Here is a 22,407-nt window from a genome sequence, read left to right on the forward strand (position 1 = left end):
TCTTGGTTTAGTCCTGGTTTAGTCTTGGTTTAGTCCTGGTTTAGTCTTGGATTAGTCTTGGTTTAGTCCTGGTTTAGTCTTGGATTAGTCTTGGTTTAGTCCTGGTTTAGTCTTGGTTTAGTCCTGGTTTAGTCTTGGTTTAGTCCTGGTTTGGTCTTGGTTTAGTCCTGGATTATTGGGCTGTCGGAATAATGAACTGGCCCCAATTTATCCCATGCATGGGCGGGTAACGGGTGGAATGTTTTGGAGTCCGGGTGGGTGCTGGTCTCCAAAACAGACCCGTGCAGGACTCAGGACTCTGGTCTGTTCGTCAAACTGAAGAATATACTGAAGTGAGACGTGAAGTGAGACGTAGCGGAGATGTGAGGAAGCAGGAGAAGGTCGGGTGGAGTCGAGGATTCACCGTCTGAAGGCGAACAGCAACAACTCTGCGTCACTTTGCGCCTGATGATGAGATCGGTTCGCTTCGTGTTTAGTCCTTGATTCCGCCTTCGCTTTACCCTTGCGCAAATCTAATGGGGGCATCTTATTCTTTCAACCGCACATAAATTACCCCCCTCCTGCTCGGCTGGGGGGTCCCGGCTGGTTTGGTACGTCAGTGGCGGACTCTCTGTCAATAACGGCGTGCTGCGGTGGAGATACAGAGGGGAGGGGTCTCTGAGGAGCGGGGCTGCAGCACTCAAGACCAGGGGCCTCATTAAACTTTTATCCAGGAGGCCCGGCCAAGGTCTATTTATGAAAATGCGTTTCCTCTTTTCGCTTCATGGAAAACAGCGAGATGAGCGCGGAGTCGTCTGCTGCAGAGGAAGGGACGGAGCGCGCATACGAAGAGGAGAGGAGAGGCTACGGCGAGCCTTTTGGGTCAAATCACACGAGGCCTGGATTGTCATCATAAGTGATTCGTGTTTCTTACACTTGGGTTGGTAAAAAGCTGAGATGACGCGAGGGGAGGAGGAATATACGTGATTGTACAGAGTGAGAGGGAACGCGTATAGAAATACAGAGGCTACTTTCAGAGCTGGAGTCGTGTGTTTGTTGTACGTTGGTAAAAATAGTAGCAGATCAATACCAAATATATCTACCTTTTTAAAAACATGATTTATATTTTAGTTAAGTGTATTACGCTATTTTCTGTTGTCTATGTCAACGGACCCCAACCTTTTTTGCAGCCTTTAAGGTGTGGTAGATAAATACGACAAAATAAAATGATACGACCAACACAAAAACTGTAAATCTAATAATAAATGTTTCCAAAGACGTCTTTTTTTTACTCATTTTTCAGCTTGTGGGTTTAATATTAGCCTTAATGTATGTATGGTTTTGGGGGTTAATTTGGTCATTTTTCAAAATAAAACACTGTTCAGACTCGGATAATAAATTAAACAGAATTAATTATTGGGGACTATTGATCTTTGTTATTAGGTTCTTTTTTCAGACCAAGAGTTTGTTTTCATCCCTGACAGTTTCGTTCTTCCTCAGAGTCTCGTCATGTTTCTGTGTCATGTTGCTCAGCTGATTTAAACAGGTTTTGGTGCTGTCTTTTTACCGGTGGATTCAGGACGACAGCGCCACCTGCAGTCCCACTTCCTCAGGACAGAATCACAAGTCTGTGAGAGTAGAAAAGCCCCTCATCCCGGTTTATAGTTAATCCACCGGTAAATGGATTATCTCCTCAGGCCGAGGCGTCCGGAAAACGCATTTGATCTGAAGTTGTGTGGAGTGTAGACTCTCTGTGGACTCTTTAGGTGTTTTCAGGTCGACAGAGAAACGTGCCGGTGCTGGTTCCCGCACCTAATCTTGAACCGACTCATGTGTTCACGCCGGAAATCAGAGCGTTCAGGAACTGAAAAGTTAAGTAAAGTAAAACTTGTTTTTTCTAAGCGAACCGTGACGACACAGAAGACGTCAGCACGTTCATCTGGGTCACACACAGTAAAATAAACAATCAAAGAACAACTGAAACTATCAAATATGAAATGAAAAATTTTAAGTCTACAAAAACTATTACATCCATGTATCTGTGTTGGCCTGATAAGATTCCATCTTTGGATTGGGAGTCGCTGTCGTCTTCTCCACAGCAGGTCGCTGGTGTGTCAGAGCTTGGCGCACGCAAATAATGACTTATATAAGAACAAACACTTGCTGGTTTTGATGATTGTTATTTTCCTTGCTGAAACGGTTACACCCTTATCATCAGAAAGCCCCCTAGTCAGAAAGCCCACTAGTCAGAAGGCCCTGTAGTCAGAAGACCCACTAGTCAGAAAATCATGACCTCTTCTGTTGGTTTGTCAGCAACATTTCTCTTGAACAATTGAATGTAAATTTGATGAAAGCAACAGGGAATAATCCCTGGATATCAGGGAAGAATTAGTAAACTTTTGGATGTTTACCAATTAAAAATGGCTGCAACAGCAACATTTTTTAGAGATATTTGACAGGAAAACACATAATCATACATAACAGCATTAGCTTAAGGCCAGTATTACTTCATTTGTTGGTTTACAAACCCACCAATGCTACATTAAAAGAAAAAGATTTAAAATTAAATTGAAATGAAGGTTGTAGAGCTCGAATTACTGAACATTTTGCAAGTTGTTGCCTGAAAATCAGACAATTATTAACCCTGTTCCACTTAAGACAGACATTTCCACCCAAATCATTATTTCCTCAAACATTTTTGCTGTATTTTAAGGGTTTAATATATTTATTACTTTTAATATTTACTTTTTTAAATATTTAAACTTGAAATACAATTTCATTTGTAACAATTTGTAACACGACCTGAACATGGATTTTCTGACTAGAGGCTCTTCTGATGATAAGGCTGACCCTGCTGGAACATGTGTTTTCATATGGCCTTGTTTTTATTTGGTGGTAAATCCACACTCTCTGTCGATGCCGCTTCATGTGTTCTCGTAAATGGTATGAACACGGGTCGTTCACCAGTGAGCACTTTGGTTCCCAGTGAAAATGGTGCAGGAACCAGCACCGGCACCATTCTGACCAACCTGAAAACAGCTTTTGTGGACTCTTCATGGATTCTTTGTGGACTCTTCGTGGATTCTTTGTGGACTCTTCGTGGATTCTTTGTGGACTCTTCGTGGATTCTTTGTGGACTCTTCATGGATTCTTTGTGGACTCTTCATGGATTCTTTGTGGACTCTTCGTGGATTCTTTGTGGACTCTTCGTGGATTCTTTGTGGACTCTTCGTGGATTCTTTGTGGACTCTTCATGGATTCTTTGTGGACTCTTCGTGGATTCTTTGTGGACTCTTCGTGGATTCTTTGTGGACTCTTCGTGGATTCTTTGTGACTCTTCATGGATCTTTGTGGACTCTTCATGGATTCTTTGTGGACTCTTCGTGGATTCTTTGTGGACTCTTCGTGGACTCTTTGTGGACTCTTCATGGATTCTTTGTGGACTCTTCATGGATTCTTTGTGGACTCTTCGTGGACTCTGTGGCTGAATAAAACACAACCTGGATTGAACCGTTATCTCTGTTTCACGTCACCACTTGAGTCATTTCCTGCCACGAAGGAACAAACACTAAAAAAACCTCTAGCTGTGTGAGTTTAAAAGCTCTTCGCATGTCTGCTCCGTGTGCTTCTATGTTTGGAGGTGTGGAGTTTGTACCTGTCCACGGTCCATAAATACGGCCACACCTGCTGAATTATTCAACGAGTGAAAATGGCACAGACTTTTCTAAAAACACTTTTATTCTGCGAGAAACACAGAGAGCACAGGGGTTAAGTTGGACTGAAAAACAAAGAAAAACAAGCGTCCTTTTTGTGGGCGGGCTCGCATCTCCACAAACCCGATTCTTCCTTGGTCTGAAGGAGATGGAAATGTCGTAGCTTTGGCTTTAATATTCCACAATATCTTATAAACTCTGCCAAATAAATAATAATACAGAGCTTTGAACAATAATATAGTTGTTTCTTTACACCTGAAGTTGTTTTTGGAGTTGTTTGTGCATGTTTGAGTCATTTTTATTCGCTTAAAATGTGTAAATTATAACATAAAGATCCACAGATGTCAGAGATTGTAGCTGTAGAGACATCCAGATAGACCAGAGTTAGACCAGAGTTAGACCAGAGTTAGACCAGAGTTAGACCAGAGTTAAGCCAGACTTAGACCAGAACTAGACGAGACTTAGACCAGAGTTAGTCCAGAGATAGACCAGAGTTAGACGTAGTTAGATCAAATTTAGACTGGATTTAGACCAGACTTAGACCAGATTTAGACCGGAGTTAAACCAGTCTTAGACCAGAGTTAGACCAGAGTTACACAAGAGATAGACAAGAGTTAGTCCAGAGTTAGACCAGAGTTAGTCCAGAGATAGACCAGAGTTAGACGTAGTTAGATCAAATTTAGACTGGATTTAGACCAGACTTAGACCAGATTTAGACCAGAGTTACATAAGAGATAGACAAGAGTTAGTCCAGAGTTAGTCCGCATTTAGACCAGACTTAATGTTAGTCCAGAGTTAGACCTGACTTAGTCCCGGGTTAGTCCAGAGTTTGTCCAGAGTTAGACCAGACGTAGACCGGATTTAGTCAGTTGTTAGACTAGACTTAGACCAGAGTTAGACCAGACTTAGACCAGAGTTAGACCAGACTTAGACCAGAGTTAGGCTGGAGATAGACCGGCGTTAATCCAGAGTTAGTCCCAAATTAGTCCCAAGATAGACTGGAATTAGACCAGATTTATACTGCAGTTACACCAGACTTAGACTTAGACCAGACTCTGGCATTAGTCCAGAGTTAGACCAGGGTTAGACCAGAGTTAGACCAGAGTTAGTACGAAGTTAGATCGGATTTAGACAGGATTTAGACCGTAGTTAGTCCAGAGTTAGATCAGAGTTAGTCCAGAGTTAGACCTGATTTACACCTGGGTAAATCCAGAGTTAGACCTGACTTACACCTGGGTAAATCCAGAGTTAGACCTGACTTACACCTGGGTAAATCCAGAGTTAGACCTGAGTTCTTCGGGATCTTCTTGTCCAAACTCGTCAAATGAACATTAATCCAATAAAGACGTATTGTAACAGAGGAAACCGTCTGAATTCCTTCCTCTGCTTCCCGTGTTTCTGAGCTCGGTGAATTATTAAAGAGACGGTTTTGGAGCGTGCAGGTGCTGGGGGCCCCTGTCCGGCTCAGAGCTCCACATCGCAGCGTCCGGGGCCCAGTTTAGAACAAAACCAGATCTGTGTACGGTCCAGAGTTACATCAGCCCAGACCAGGCGCTCCCTCCACATCAGACCATCATCAAGAGGCTAAAAAAACACTTTATATCGACACTTTGGACAAATATGAAGCTCTGAAATATTAAGCATTTGTATTTTTGTTTTTACTCAGGGTGGGATTTGACTTTTAAAAAAAAATTTAATTAATTACAGGCTTTGTAATTAATTAATCTCAATTAATCTCATAATATTTACGTCACTCATTTACTCATTTTCTTCCTGAAGCCCGTCATTTGTTGAAGTTTTGGACACTTCGTTATTAGGTTCTTTTTTCTATTCAAATTCTATTCAGTTTCTGCCTGTATACAAAAAAAAAAGCCTCACAGAAAGTCATAATTATGATTTTTAAAGTCATGACTTTAAAGCTCAAATCTCGAAATTGTGAGTTTTAGACTTTAAAGCTCGAAATTAAGAGTTTTAACCGCATATTTATGACTAAAAGCTCGAAATTATGAGTTTTAAACGCATAATTATGATTTTAAAGCTCAAAATTATGAATTTTAAACGTGCTTGAAATTAAGATTTTTAAACTTTAAAGCTCAAAATTATGAGTTTTAAACTTTAAAGCTCGAAATTAAGAGTTTTAACCGCATATTTATGACTAAAAGCTCGAAATTATGAGTTTTAACCACATAATTATGACTTTAAAGCTCAAAATTAGGAATTTTAAATACATAATTATGACTTTAAAGCTCAAAATTAGGAATTTTAAATACATAATTATGACTTTAAAGCTCGAAATTAAGAGTTTTAAATGCATATTTATGATTTTAAAGCTCGAAATTAAGAGTTTTAAACTCATAATTACATTTTACGTCTTACGATTAATTAATTGTAATTAACACATTAAGGCCCCACGACTAGCTTTTAGTCAAGTTATAATGTTGTTTCCTCCTCAAAAACAGACCTTGAGTTGTGTTTTGTTTCATTCACACATTTGAGGAACTCTTTATTATTAATCTGTTTATGTCTCCAAAGCCCAAAATGCTCTGTTCCACCTTGTGATGTCATGTCATGTAGTTAACAGCTAACTTTGACCCTCTGTTCAGAAAAGATTGACAATTTCAGGGCTCAGATGATCCGGGTGATTCTAGTGAAGGTGTGTGGAGTTTAAAAACACAGTGGAGCACTTCTTGTTTTATCACAACATCACAAATTCATGAGTGTTTTCCGTTTGAGAGAAGAACTCAGCCTTTAAATCTTTAGTGTTTGTGCATTAAACGCGTGCGAATCAAACAAAACACAACTCCAGATGTGTTTTCGTTGTAGAAACATTAGAACGTCGATCAGAAAACGTTGTGATATTGTCCCTTTAATTCCGACGCTCCTGGTTTATTCCTCAGGCGGTATCTTAACATTTGGTCACTTTGAAACGCTGATCCACGGTTTGCTTTGATTAAACTCTTATATCCATAATTGAAGAGCTGCGTGTGGACAGAGAAATGAAACTTTGATGAGATCAGTGTGTGACGAAGCTCCACAGACTGAAGCCTGGAGACGCTCGGGCAACATCCACAAACGCAACAGCCCTGAAACTAAACACATCTGAATACAGGGCCCAGATTACCACATTTTATGATCTCGAACTGTAGTAGTAATAGTAATAGTAGTAGAAGTAGTAGTAGTAGTAGTACTTTATTCAGTCATTTTGCAGGGACTACAAAACAAAAAAGGCTACAACCCCATGGATCATGAGCGAAAGAGTTTAGGTTGAAATCAAGTTCTTCTAACACCAAATTAAACAACGACAGAATTCCAAGAAAGAAAAGCAGAGTATGAAAGCAAGTTTGAATTTGAAGAAACTTGGACTCATTCTTGTCTCAGTCTTGAATGCGCTTGAACTCTGTCTTGGCAAGTATTAAAATTTAGACAGATAAAAAAAAAATATATATATATATATATATATATATATATATATATATATATATATATATATATATATATATATACTTGATTAGGTCTCAGTGGGCCGTGGTTTTGGTCTTGTCTTTGTCTCAGTCTCGACCCTCAGAGGTCTCGGTCTTGTCCTGGTCTCGGGACCCTGTGGCCTCAGACTGGTCTTGGTCTCGATTAGTGCACTCTTGACCACAACACTAGTTCAAATGTATGAGACCTGCGGGTTATTACATTACAATGTGCACATTTTAAATCACAATATTCACCTAAAACAATTCAATAAAAGAAACAAGCCCTCTGATTTATGTGTTAGAAAACTGTGGTGCCAAATGGGAGCTGACGTCGCAGTAAACAACATCACTAAGGGAGTGCAAAAATATCAAAATATCTATATTTCTTTTTGTTTAATGTGATGATACAGTATCAATATTGTGGGCTGCTGTATCAATATATCGCCAAGAGTTTTTTTTTATTTTTTTATATTTTACTAAATTATTTTGTCACAGCTACAGTTTTGTTGTTTGTTTAGTAAAAGGAAACTCATTTATATGACACATTTGACATTTTCACTGTTTTGTGGATTAAAATGTTTGCGTTTGTATTTATTATTTATTCCTCATGCTGTTATTCTGTTGGCATCAATTTAAAGACAACAACAACAACAACAAATCTGACAATTAACAGAAATCATAAATGTTTCATATGAACTTTGCACAAGAAATGGTTTAACAAAGACTTGTAGTGTCACAGTCATGATTTTTTATTATTTATTGAAATATATCGAATCGATTTGAAATATAGCAAAACAAAAGGGGGTATGTATCGTATTGGCAACTTCTTAGTGATACCAGCCCTAACCATGACTAAGGCTTATTACAGCATATTTGGCAGAAGACCTTCCAGAGGAAACACTTTGATGGAATAAACACAAGGGACGGTTCAATTGTGTGAAATTAACTGTTTGTTTTTCTAGTATCCTTGAAATTAAGTGATTAAAAATGATTGAAACTTGCACAAATCATCCCAAATATAACTTCAGAGAGTCAATGAGAAGAAAAATCACGTCTAAAACCTTGGAAAAGTTGCTTGTGCTTTACCTTCAGGTGTGACAGGACACGGGGATCAGCGTAAGCCTGCCCTATAGGAACAATTTAGCACGAAAACCCTCCTGAAAAACATATCCACGGCATTAATATTTGATTTAAATGAGCCGATGAAAAGTTAAATAAGAAATGCTCTCAGATTTGAAGTGAAAGCGTTTGGCCTGCAGGGGGCTCACCGGCATTTTCCGAAAACCGGCTGATGAATAAAAACAAATCAATTACAAAGTGTTCTGGAGAAAACTCAATTTCAGAAACTGTTTATTTATACTGACTGATTTATACATGAAACAAGGGCCTATATTATGAAAAATGTAACTACATTATAACACAGATCAGGAAATAGCCTAATTTGGGCGTTTTAAACAGTTTGCAGAGGTCCAAAGTTCTTCCTCACTTATGTGTGAAGAATCTCTCAGTCGTCCAGGTAGAATCCATGAGGAGAAAAATTCAGTTTGTGTGGGGTCTAATTAGCAGAACAATTCATGTCCGTAATGGAGCTTCCACACCTCTGGACCTGACCTGATACACCTGTTGTTCTCTTGTTCCTTTTGTTTCAGGTTTGAGGATGGAGTTGTAAATAGGAGGTAGATGGTGTCTGAGTCCATTTCTGTTTAGAGAAGGATTCTCTTTCTTAATAAAAATGGCTTCTTTCACTCTCCTCTCAAACCAATTTTTTTCTCTGGCTAAAATCTGTACCTCGCTGTCCTCAAATGAGTGGCCCGTGTCTTTTAAGTGGAGATGAACAGCAGACTGAGGTCCACTGCTGCTCTCTCGTCTGTGTTGGTTCATCCTCTTGTGAAGTGGCTCTTTAGTTTCTTCAATGTGGCGTTCACTTCAGTCTTCACTGCACTGAATGGAGTAGAGCACATTGTTTTGTCTGTGTCTCGGTGTTTTGTTCTTTGGGTTGGACCAGTTTCTGTCTTAAAGTGTTTGTAGGTTTGAAATAGACCGGGATCTCATGTTGTCTGAAAATCCTCTGTAGTTTTTCAGAAACACCAGCCATGTAAGGAATAGTTTTACCCCCTTTCTCCTGGGTTTTGATTCCCTATTATCCTGTTTATTAGTTCTCTTGGTTTTGTTGAAGGCACAGGTCAATAGGCCTAACTAAACAACAGAAACTGTAAACAAGTGTGTGTGTTAGTTTCAGTTAGTTAGTTAAGCTCCTCCCTGCAGATATAAGGAAGTGTCACCAGAGTCTGACCAGAACTGAAGAAGCAGCTTGGACGAGCTGAGAAACGTCTTCAACCAAACTCACTTTTGTCCAATCAACAAACTGAATTTTTCTCCTCTTCCTGTCTTACCTTATACAGTCTGAACATCCTAATTATCCACTACGATGAGTTTATCAGCACTTTTCTCAACTTTCAGACGCCTTCTTCACCATTACCGGACAATAAAACGTGCGATAATTAGACAAAGACAAAGTACACAGCTGACTTATTTTGTTGTGTGGTCCTCTGTTCTTTTTATTTATTTTTATGTGTTTTTATTGGTTTTATTGATTTAATTTATTCATTGGTTTATTTATTTCTATTTATTTCTATTCTATGCTTTTGTTATTGTTTTGACCTCAAGTACTGGGGCTAGACACGTTTTCTCAAATACATGGATGTTTTCTTTAGTTAAAGTTAAAAAATTATGTAATTTTTTTCTGATGATTCTGATTCTGATGTGGTTTCTTCGTCACAAACAGACCTGGAGTTGTGTTTTGTTTCGTTTTTCACGTGTTTGACACAAAAACTCCTGCATATTTAGGCTCTTTAGTTCTTCTCTCAACCTGAAAACACTCTCTTCCACCTTGTGATGTCATGTGGTGATAAAGGAAGTGCTCCACTGTGTTTTTAAACTCCACACACCTTCAATAGAATCACTTGGATGATTTCAGACCTGGATTTGCTGATCTCTACTGAATTCCTGAAACTCTCTGGTTGTGTATTTGAGCTATTTTGTCTTTTTAGTAGGTGTCGTGGTATTCCAGACCGGTCTTGGTCTCGAGACTGGCCTCGAGACAGTTTTTTTGGTCTTGGTCTTGTCTCGGACTCAACCACGTTTGGACTCGGTCTTGTCTCAGTCTTGAAGACTCTCGGACACAGCCTTGAAGGTGCTCTTACTCGACCTTGTCTCTGTCTTAAAGGTGTTCTGACTTGGTCTTGTCTCGGTCTTGCAGGTGCTTGGACTTGGTTTTGACTCAGTCTCGAAGACTCTTGGACTCCACCTTGTCTCAGTTTTGAAGGCACTTGGACTCATTCTTGTCTCGGTCTCGAAAGTGCGTGGACTCGGTCTTGTCTCGGTCTTGAAGGTGTTTGGACTCGGTCTTGTCCCAATCTTGAAGGCGTTGGGACTTGGTCTTGTCTCGGTCTTGACAGCGCGTGGACTCGGTCTTGTCTCAGTCTTGAAGGTGCTTGGAGTCACTTGGTCTTGTCCCGGTCTTGAAGGCGCTCGGACTCGGTCTTGTTTCAGTCTTGAAGGTGCTTGGAGTCGCTTGGTCTTGTCTCAGTCTTGAAGGTGCTTGGACTCGGTCTTGTTTCAGTCTTGAAGGTGCTTGGAGTCGCTTGGTCTTGTCTCAGTCTTGAAGGCGCTCGGACTCGGTCTTGTCTCAGTCTTGAAGGTGCTTGGAGTTGCTTGGTCTTGTCTTGGTCTTGAAGGTGCTTGGATTCGGTCTTGTCTCGGCCTCAAGGTCTGACACACAACTAGTGATAAAATGGAGATAGATTTATAAAAACATTGATATATTTGTGCCAAAATAACTGTAAAATGCATATAAATGTTGAAACTTACAAAGATGGTCTTGATGGGCCATGGTCTTGGTCTTGCCTTGGTCTTGTGTTGGTCTCGGCCTTTAAAAGTCTTGCTCTTGTCTCAGGCTTTAAAAGTCTCAGTCTTGTCTCAGTCTTGACCCTCAGAGGTCTTGGTCTTGTCCTGGTCTTGGGACCCTTTGGTCTCGATTATTGCGCTCTTGACTGCAACACTCCTTTTTAGTTCTGCCTTTATTTATTGATTTTTATTATTTTTGTTCTTTGATTTTATTATTATTATTTTATTGATCTATTGATTTTATTAGTTCCTGTTGTTTGGAACAAAATTTTTGTTGCTCTGTGAAGCACTTTGGAATTTGTCTTGTTTATAAAATGTGCAATACAAATAAAGTTGGATTGGATTTGAACTAAAGGTAAAACTTGAAAACTACCACTTCATGACATCACAGGGTGGAGCAGACAGACTCATAGTAAAGTTGCAAATGAAACAAAACACAAGCCCAGGTCGGTTTTTGAGGCGGTACCAAAATCCTAACCCTGGTGTAGGACTTTTAAACACGCCCGTACTTGACTCTGCGGTGGGTCTTTCTGAGGACCTTTTGTTTTCTTCTCCATTTGGACTTTAACCTCAGTTTTCTCCAGTTTCACGTCAACAGCTGCTCCCTGGGCCCGAGCCGCTCTGATCGGGTTACTGCGGACGAGTCGAATGGGCTCTGATGAAAAGGCTCAATGAAAAGACGACATGTATAGACTCCAAGCCCCACGCGAAACTCTCCCCTCGTGTGTCTGAGCATTTGAAGTTAGAGTTGTTAGAAGGACAAAACGTTTAAAAGTGTATCCATGGAGAGTTTCTAGAGCAAAAGTTTCCAACCTGTAGGTCCAAGCAGCTCACCAATCATACATATTGCACTAAATAACTCAAATTTGATTGATTAAACTCCTATTATCTTTGTAAATGTATAATTTTTATGTGTAATTTTGAGCACCGATAAATGGATAATGGGTTATTTTTTGAAGGCCACGTCCACACTAGTTCATATTCGAGTCCTTTTCATTGTGGGGGCTTACTTTTGTGAGCTTTCAGTCGTGTTATAATGTTGTTTCTTCATCACAGTTGTGTTTTGTTCCATTCACACTCCAGGTTTGTTTGTGAAGAGGAAACTACATTATAACACAGATCAGAAAATAGTGTAATTTGGGGCGTTTTAAACAGTTTGCAGAGGTCCAAAATTCTTTCTCTCTTACCTTATGCAGTCTGAGCATCCTAATTATTCACCGTGATGAGTTTATAAGCACTTTTCTCAACTTTCAGATGCCTTCTTCATGATTACCGGACAATAAAATGCACTGAAATTAAACAAAAACAGTGCACAGCTGACTTAGTTCCGTCCACACTAGTCTGTATTCGAGTTGTTTTCGTTGTAGATGCAGTGTTTGTTCCCTCTAATCCGATTGAAAACGACTCCAGAAATGGAACGATCTGGTGCCTCCAGCTCCCATGAATTCATCCGAGTACAGATCTGATCCGGCACTGTGTGGACGCCTGAAAACACTGATACTCTAAGAGGCTAAAATATTTGTCCATTCATATAAACGTGTGTCTGTTTGTACGACCTGTAGACGTATAATCTCTGAAAAGTTTAACATGAACCATCTCCAACGTGATAGAAACACAGAACAGACTCACCATCAGCAGAACACCCCTCTGTCACAGAAAGAACACTCATATTCCACTGAATATGTCCTTTAGTCCGACAGAAGCTGAACCACATCAGCGACACAAGGAAAGAGCTGTTTTTATGAGCCCTCAGTTTATGTAAATTAACCATGTGGTTTTAAGTTTCGTTTCTGTAAAACGTAAACAAATATGCTCAAAGTTGTGTGGATAGGGAACAGACACAGAAATGAGGTGTCTGGACGCAGATCGTTTCCGATACGGGGATTCATTTCAGTGTAAATGTAGTCACAGACATCTAACTCTACCTCACCTTCATCATCTTACCATGGGGCGTATATTTACAATTTTTGAGGTCTGGTGACCCCAAAAGTTAGTAGATCTCTGGCATTTTTGTTTTATAAAAAGTAGCTCACAGAAGGAAAAAGGCTGGAGACCCCTGTGCTGGAGAGTCAGGGTGTAACGGTGCATGTTTTCATGTTGAACCATTTTGGTGCAGGACATTTGGTTCAGTGCAGGGCTGTGCACAAGTGAATTTGAGCAATTTGTGTGTTTACATGTCACCACTACATGTGCAGCTACACGGAGACTCAGCTCTTTAATATTCACAAGAGAATTCGGCCGGTATTGGGGCAGTGTTTCTCACAGAGGTGTATAGTTTGGGCGGTCGCTTTGACAACAATTGCCCCACGTCTTGACTACGTCCCTCCAAACCTTCACAAAAACTACAGTCGCCCCTCCCACACCCGCGACCTCTGTCCTGGCAAAAGTGTATTTTCATCCACTGGGGACGTTGTCACTGCAGCAGATCTGCTCTTACTGCAAACAATGTGGATAAGATGTTTTTTCTGGACATAAATATGAAGATTAAGGGCGTGTTTACTCCATGTTTTAGTCCTGGTTTAGGGCCTGTTTACACAAGAACACTTATGGGTAAAAACGACGACATATTTTATGGGAAGTGTCTTTCGTTTAGACCAGGGGTGTCACACTCATTTTGGTTCAGGGGCCATATCCAAAATACTTTGATCCAAAAGGGGCCGGATCAGAAAACTCATGTCATATAAACCCCAAAATAACAATAAGTTCAAATATTTGTGCAGAGAAACACAAATCTATTACAGAAATCTTTTTTAATTGATGAACTCTTTCTTTTACAAAATATTATAATATTATGAACAACATGAAACTTATGTAATTTCAACACAATGTTTTAACATGAACTTGGATGTAAACAGGAATAAGTCAATTTTTGTTGTAAAATCCTGCACTCGGCTCCACTTTTCTCATGTTGGACATTTTTCTGATGAGGGTGTCACGGTCAACAGTCAAAACGATCGTCCTTTAAGAGCGTTTGGTTTCTTCATTTGTGCTGCTCTGGTGGGAGGGGCCACGTACAGAAACGCTGCTGTGCTCAGCGACGCAGAAAATTACCAATATTTTAATAGAAAATATAATTAAAATATTTTAGTAGAAAATCAGAAGGGCCAGATTAATGGTCTTGGAGGGCCGGATCTGGCCCTCGGGCCATATGTTTGACACCCGTGGTTTAGACGGTGACGGCATTTTTGCGGCTTAAAAACACAAAAATCGGAAACCACCTCCAGAGTGGAAAAGTTGAATAGACTCCGCTGTAGTGTTTCCGTCTGCACTGCCCAAGACGCAAAACTCTGGTCAGATCTGCTCAGGTCGTGTACACGTTTACGTCACAAACATCAACACCGAGCTGCCTGACATGCAAACACAATCGAATTCCACACACTTTTGCATCACCGTATGCAGCAGATTTCCTCCTGAAAACACTCGTCTAAACGCAGGAATAAAAAGTGAAGACGCGACGCCACTTTTATGTCTTCTGTTCACAGTAAAACTTCACGCTGGAACTGTTTGTGCTGCGCTTTACTTTTTGAAGAGTTTTGTTTACAAGGAATTTATTTATTATATTTCATACATTTGTTATTTATTTGAGAATATTTAATTTAATTTATGAATAGTTAGAAGTAGGGGCGTAACGATATCCAAGTCTCACGGTACAATATTTACTGCGATATCGTGGAAAAGTTCATGATATGTTGGGGAGGTTCACGATTAGAGATGTAACAATATCCAAATCTCTCTGTTATTATATATATATATTTTCACGATGTACATCTCACGGTACGATATTTATTGCGATATTCTGAAGAGGCTGATATAATTGTAGATAGGACACTTCTTTTTGCTTTTAAACACCTTGACGAGATTTGGGCGTGAATTATTTCCATCACAATCCCAAGAATTCAAGTCAAAAACATTTCTTCACGTTGTCTACGCTGAAACGAATCATGGGAAATGTAGTTCCTAGGGGTGTAACGATATCCAAGTCTCACGATACGATATTTTCCGGATATTCATCTCACGGTACGATATTTATTGTGATATTTTGTGTTAATATTCTACTTTTTCATCTTTAAATGCCTTGACAAGACTTAATCCAAAGAACTAAGAGTTAAAAGTGTTAGAACTGTTATTTCTTCTTGTCGTCTGCACTGAAATGGAGCAAAGGATCATGGTCTATGTAGTTCTCTATGTCTTTTTTTTGAGCTATTGCTGCACCAAAACTCTTCATTTAAGAAAAGAGACTTGTAAATCGATTATTGTGATGGTCCACGATGTTATTGTGAGAACTTTGACGATATGACATCACGATATTTCGGTTTTTGTTACATCCCTGACAGTCACTGTTCAGAACCGTCGGTTTATCTTGGCCGCAGGTCGAAGTCGTCATGGTCGATATTCAAGAAGAAGGTGCATTGAATAATTCTTGAGAAAAAAGAGAAGGAAACCACTGGCCAAACCTGGGACAGATATTTACGTTCAAACACAAAATAAGGAATAACATAATAATACAAATGTTAAAACAGTAAATGTTCGTGAGCTCAGTTGTCTTTAAAATGTACAAAGTTTGTCTGTGTCACCTAAAAATCGATTCAAACAACTTAAGCTCGATTAGATTTATGACTCGTACTTTTTTACATCAAATAACTGAAAGCAACTAAGTCACTTTTACTCAATTTATATTTTAAACGAAGCACTTTTTTTTACTTTATTCGAGCAGATTTTTAGGTGGTTACTTTTACTTTTACTTGAGTAGGAATTAAGCAAAGTAAAGATACTTAAAACTCACGGTACCATATTTATTGCAATATTTTATAGAGGCAAACAAAACTGAATATTCTACTTTTTCTTCTTTAAAAAAATCCAAATAACTAAGACTTAAAAGTGTTAGAACTGTTATTTGTTCTTGTCGTCTGTACTGAAATGGAGCAAAGGATCATGGTCTATGTAGTTCCCTCTGTCTTTATTAAGCTGTCGCTGCATCATAACTCTTCATTTATACTAAAGAAACTTGTAATTCGATATATTGTGATGGTCCATGATATTATTGTGAGAACTTTGACGATACAATATCACGATTTCGATTATTGTCACATCCCTTCTGATTAGTTTTACCAAGCAGCAATTTGCGTTTATTTTATTTTCCTGTTTGTATAACGTTAAAACAATTTGTTGATTTAATAAAAACACAGATGGTTTTTGCATTTTGTTCCCAAACTGAACCAAAAATGAACCGAACCGTGACCTCAAAACCAAGATACAAACCGTTACACTCCTACTAGAGATGTGTTTTTGTTAGAAAGTACCAGTGTGTGGCATTAAACCTGCATATTATTTAATTACAGGTGTTTTTTTGTTTCTTTCAAAATAAACAATACTTTGAAAAATGTTCGTTCTGCTGTAAGGAGGGCCCGCCTCTCCACAGATCTGACCTGTGAATCGGCTCGTTGCTCGTCTTCGCAGGAAATAACAGTGAAAAATTACGGGCAAAGCAACAACATCTCCATGGCGACGGACCCTCCACCGGAAAGTTACACAGCGCATCTTTAGTTAAAGTGTTGAAAGTTGAAGTGCGTGAAAAGGTTTTGAGGTTTCTCCAATTTTTACTTAATTTGGTACGATAAGACCTGCTGAAAATATAAATTATCCTTTTATAACAATTGGGAAAGAATTTGTGAAGAAAATTTGAAAAATATGAAACTACGGGAAGTTCAGAGTTCTGTTTTAGCGAGAATTCTGTCAAAAATTCAGCACAATTTCCACAAGAAACACTTTTTTGTGACACTTTAAACGCAATTTCAACAAAAATAAAGATGTTTTTTTTTATATTTTTATTTATCAAATCTTAATTTCTGTGAACATTAGAAGAGTTTTGGTTTTGGTTTTCAGCGTTTGTGAAATTTCCTCACATTGTGTCATAATTTCCAACATATTTTTCAACTTTTCTTCACAAATTGCCTTACGATTTGCGTAAAAAAAAATTATTTATATTTGCACCAGATGAAGTCAAAATGAGAGGGTGTTTGTAAAAGCCCGTCATGCACACTTTAACTCTGCGGAGTGTGATGTCGGTTGCCGCAGTAACAGAGCGTCTCGAGAGCTTTAGGTTTAAGAACTCGTGCACGGTTTATTTCAGCTTTCAGCCTCTTACATCGAGACACATTTAATCAAACACACTTCCACAAAAAATCAATGACTTTTTTCCCCTTTTTTCAATAAATAAATTTTAAATAAATAACAAGCTTAAAAAAAAACAACAAAACATGGAAAAATAAAGCTTTTACGGATAATAAATAACAGTTTAAAATAAAATAAAATGTTTTCCCTTCATCAGTTATAATACAAAGTGCGCCACAAGATGAGACATCGTGAACAAAAACAAAGATTTGAAACATTTGAAATCATAAATTTGATTGTCATTACGTCATTGCGGTGAATTAAACACGTCGTGAATTCAACTACAGCCTAATTTCTGGTGGATTCAAATCGTTAAAAACTAAAGCCAAACTTCGTCTGTTTTAGTGAAATCACCATGACAGGAATGAGGTAGGCGCCACCTTGTGGAGAGTGCCGGTGGAGCGTGAGGACTGTGGACACAGTGACTTGTTACAGGATTATTGCGATGCATTCACTGAACTGGGACAGTGCAGGACGCCAAGTGAGACCGTGGAATTACAGAAATCACCCACAGTCTTTGAACGCCTCTTTTACGAAAACCCACATGCAACTTTGAACCAAAACCAGTTTCAGATGCTTCTGTAAATCTACAGCTCAGAGGACGAGTCTGAACTCTGGTGCTTTTGTATTTTTGAAATCCAATCATATTTTTGGCTACATTTTACATTTTTATTTCATTTTGAAGATACAGAATGTATTGACCTAATTTTGCAGATCAGCAGAAATTGAAGAAAAACAGAAATATTTTCCAGATGAACGTGTTTGTTGGTGTGAAACGCTGCTGTGTGTTTGTGATTTACAGAGAAGCGGCTGAAACTGACTCGGCCTGAACTGGACAAAACAAAGTGGAACACACTTGAACGCTGCTCCATGAAAGCAGAAACATATTCACACATATTTACAGACTCTTATAAAAAGCTCATTTGTACAATTATTGTCTTTTGGATCAGTTCCTGTTTTTGGACGGATCAGTCGAGTCAGAGTCGAGTCTTTGGCTCCAGCGGCCTCAGAATCAGAAACACTCCAGAACAAAGAAGAAGAGCAACACTGCAGTCTGAGCCTGTCACAACACTGACGCGTCATGAAGCAAAGTCTCACTTTAATCCATAAATAAATCATCAATTAATACAATTAAATATTTATATTCAGAACAGCTAAATTTAGGTTTAAATAAATCGGAGCTCCATGAACAGTGGACGTGGAAAGGCCCGGATGAACACTGACGCTGAGGCCTGTGCGCACTGAGGCCTGTGCGCGCGGCCTCGGCCTTCGCTCTGGTCAAACTTAAACCACGTGACCAGCTCAGGTCCACTTAGTAATGAAACCGTGTCCGGGCTCGTGCCTCTGACAATGGGGCGCGTGCCTTATGTGTCTGTGCGCGCGCACGTGGTTCAGTGCGTTGCGGAAAACTTCATCCTCTTCTGTTTCTGCCGCTGGTTACAGAACCACACGCGCACCACGTTTTTCTTCAGGTCCAGTTTCTCCGCGATCGCCGCGATCTTCTCTGAGGAGGGCCGCGGCTGCACCGCGAAGTACGCCTCCAGGGAGCGCTTCTCCGGGGCCGCGATGCTCGTGCGCTTCCTCTTTTTGTCCGCGCCGCTGAAAATCTCCGGTTTGGCCATTTTCTCCCGCTGCGCGCGCTCCGCCTCCTCGAGCCAGGCCTCCAGGATGGGCTTCAGCGCCACCATGTTGTTGTGGGACAGGGTGAGGGACTCGAAGCGGCAGATGGTGCTCTGGCTGAGGCAGCCCACGCCCGGGATCTTCAGGTTCGCGAGCGCCGCGCCCACGTCCGCCTGCGTCACTCCCAGTTTGATGCGCCGCTGTTTGAAGCGCTCCGCAAATGACTCGAGCTCCCGCGGGTCCGGCTCCGCCTCCACGGCCCCGGACCCGAGCGCGCCGTGCGAGGCCAGACCGTGCGCGTGCATGTTGACGGACTGGCCGTGGTGATGGTGAGGCATGTGGTTGATGGCGGACATGTGCGCGTGCGCGTGCGCGCCGTGCGTGGCCGCGGAGCAGACGTCGGGACCGGCCATGGCTCCGAGCGCGAGGCCCGGGGTCAGGTGCTCGAGGAGGTCGCCCTCGAGGCCCTGCGAGGGCTGGTGGTGCGCGTGGTGGTGTGACGTCAGCACGGACGGGTGGTGCAGGTGACCGGACGAGGACGTGGGCGTGCACGTCATGCTCGTCATCGTGGTCATGGTGTGGTACGTGGCGTCCGGTTTGAACGGGTGACTCTTCTGCGCCACGATGTCCACGGCCGCGAGGGCCTCCGCGCGCTGGAGCAGAGACTCATCAAAGCCCGCGAAGATGTTCCCCTGGAGCTGCACGAGACACGGACACAGGACACGTTAGTCTCGCGCGCACTGACCAACACAAACACAAGCGTATGTGCGTTTTTACGCACTGCACAGTCACGCACGTGTGACAGAAAAGATTAGTTCTGACCAGAGCGCGGGCCTGTGCGCATGACACGAGCCCCACGGGAGCGCGCAGCAGAGTTTAATTTAACCAAAGAAACTTCACAGTCATATTTCCTCCTCTGAGATGTAGAAGACCGAGCGAAATTAATTGTAAAACGTGCGTGAAATAATCTCACAAGTGAATCTGAAAAGTGTGTTTGGAAACATTTCCTCTGTAAATGAGTTTATTTTGTAAATGTTTGTGTGTGCGCGTGCGTTTCTCTCTCTGGGGTTTGACGCATTTTACGCACTGAAGTTTACTCCCAAATAATTGAAACATCCGTAAATTATTTATGAATCTTTTTAATTGTTAATGTTAAACGATGTCACCTTGATTTAATAATAATAATAATAATAATAATAATAATAATAATAATAATAATAATAATAATAATCATGTTTGTCTGTCACGTGTTATCGATGCAGTTACAGCAGGTTTGTCTAAAGTCTTAAATCTTTTGGGTAAATGACCTGTGGCCGAGTTTAAATCCAAGGCCTCTTGTGTGATTCTTGTTTGTGGCTCTAACTCTCTGTTTCCGCCTCGAACTCATTTAAAATTTAATATTTACGTCGCGCTCGTGAATAATTTCTGTGCGCAATCAAACTATTTTGGATCCGAAACAACGAGACACTTTACGCACGTGGCCACCGCGCGCCTCAACTGTTTTGGTGAAGTTGGTTAAAGCGACATTTCACATTATTACGGCCACACGTTTTATTTATTATGATTTATTTATTTATATGAGATCAAATTAAATGTTTTTGGTTTCTTTGTTTGTTTCTGGATGCGCAAATATAAATAAAACAAGCATCTTTGCGCTTTTGATTTTGGAGTTTTGCGTGTAAAAATTTAAACGTGGCTCAGCTTTGGAAGAAATATTTATGTTTATTTTTGTTTTATCTGTTTAACAAATTGTTCTTTTAACATTCTTTACAAAAAAAATATGAAACCACGTCAGAAAAATGCAAAGAAAGTCAGAGAAATTGAAAAGTTTAACCTCTCCATTTTGAAATTCGAAATCACCAGAATCAAAAATGAAACGTATGAGGAAAATGTGATTAATTTTATGTTTTTAAGACCTGATTCAGCGCTGGGGCTTTTCATTTTTGCTCTGTTATAACCAACAGCAGCTCAAAAAATGAAAGTTGATGCAATATTTAGGACGTGCCGCGCGTAAAGAGCCGGTGCTTTAAGTGCAGATGGATCCATATGGAGAGGTCTAATGCACAGCTCCGTCCGCATCCACAGCCTCCCGCTTCTTATGTAACTCATCACAGAGGAGCAGAGGAGCAGAGAGCAGGAGCCAAACCGCGGCTCTTTGCACCCGCAGAAACGAGAACAGTTACGTAAACATGCGCAAAACAAACCAGAGACAAACCAGAAAGCAGCACATCTGAAGAAGGCTTTGTTGTTGTTTTTTTCGCTCTTATTTTGCCATTAAAACGCGTAAAATCACTAACATTTTACCGCCTCTACGTGTAAAAACGCGTATTCTCTAAAATTAAATCTATTCACGGCAGATTTAAACGTCTTTACTAATTGGTGTAATTATAAAAACGCGAATTAAGTCGTTATTTTAACTTTTATCGCTAATAAAAACGTAAATATTTGCGTGAGTCTGAAGCTCCTTTGGCACGAAACGCGTCTCCACAAAAAAAAAAAAAAAAAAAAAAAAAACTAAAGTGCAAACCCGAAATGTGGAAACGTCTCGGGCTATAATCCGGATCGATAAAGGCTCTGACAAAAAAAAAAAAAAAAAAAAAAAGAGCTCGGATTATCGGTTTTGATTTGGCGCAGCGGTTTTGGATCATTGCGCGAAATTAACTCTCATCATGACCCGGTTATTTTTGAGATTGTGTGAGGTTTTGCGTTTTAATTTAAGGCATTTCTTTATTTCTTTATTTTATTTTTTTAAATTTCTCACTCAGCACGGTGCATTTTTACAGAAAGTGGCCAAATAAGTCGCTGTGGTTTGCCCAAAATTACAAAATTACGCGCGTCATGGAAACATTTAACGCGCGACATTTTTATCATCTTAACTAAATTATTTTACTTAATTTTTTTATTTAAATTCCTTCTTTTTTATATGCTTGCTAAGCCATTATTAACATTTTTAAATCTATTTGCTATCTCTAAAACTTAAAGGACACAATAGGATTTGGAAGTTTTAATTTATCAGTGCGTAAAAGTCACAGATTTTGGCGATGTTCCACTGTTCCATTTTTACGCACGCGTTTTAAACCAAATAAACACCAAACACGAGCGGGTCGTGAAAGCGCGTGACACTTACCGAGGGCGTGGGTAGGCACGCGCGTCGTATGGCCTCGGAGCTCGTGTGCAGAGGCGTGTACTTGGGCTCGTGCAGGATGGGGTGCACGCTGAACGGCTGTTTGCTGTTCATGGACATCATGATTGCGGAGGTTAGCGAGGGGCGCGGGCCGTCGTCCTCGAACGGATCCGTTTTGAAAGGTTTTTCTCTGAGCCACGCGTCCCGAAGCGCGCAAAAAAAAAAGTGTGCAGTGCCGCAAGGACACGCGCAAAGTGCACAACAGCCGCAGAAAAACAGAAGAAGAAGAAGAAGATGATGAAGAAGAAGCGGTAAGTCCACGGAGCGAGCGCAAGTCCACGGCGTGTGATAAAGACGCGCAGAGAAGAGACGATTTAAGAGACGGAGTGGAGAAAGGAGGGATCTGATTGGACAGGAGCGAGCAGACAGGGAC

The 22,407-nt window shown here is 40.4% G+C and overlaps 1 protein-coding gene across 1 annotated transcript; it reads right to left on the minus strand.

Annotated features, from left to right (window-relative positions):
* Positions 1–18,621: 18,621 nt before the first annotated feature.
* pou4f4 (POU class 4 homeobox 4) lies at positions 18,622–22,097 on the minus strand. The gene is made up of 2 exons (XM_020941142.1): positions 21,978–22,097; positions 18,622–19,548 (listed from the first exon to the last, which is right to left on the minus strand). The coding sequence occupies exons 1-2, from the start codon at positions 22,095–22,097 to the stop codon at positions 18,622–18,624; spliced, it is 1,047 nt and encodes a 348-aa protein (XP_020796801.1).
* Between the last annotated feature and the right edge of the window lie 310 nt (positions 22,098–22,407).

The sequence above is a fragment of the Boleophthalmus pectinirostris genome, unplaced genomic scaffold, assembly GCF_026225935.1.
Source record: "Boleophthalmus pectinirostris isolate CB_2022bp ecotype Guang Dong unplaced genomic scaffold, ASM2622593v1 HiC_scaffold_12, whole genome shotgun sequence".
NCBI lineage: Eukaryota > Metazoa > Chordata > Actinopteri > Gobiiformes > Gobiidae > Boleophthalmus > Boleophthalmus pectinirostris.

Coding starts and splice junctions, on each gene's coding strand:
- pou4f4 (XM_020941142.1), bottom strand. CDS start 22,097: ATGATGTCCATGAACAGCAAACAGCCGTTCAGCGTGCACCCCATCCTG. Junction 19,549..21,977: donor CGTGCCTACCCACGCCCTCG/GTAAGTGTCACG, acceptor TGTCTCGTGCAG/CTCCAGGGGAACATCTTCGC.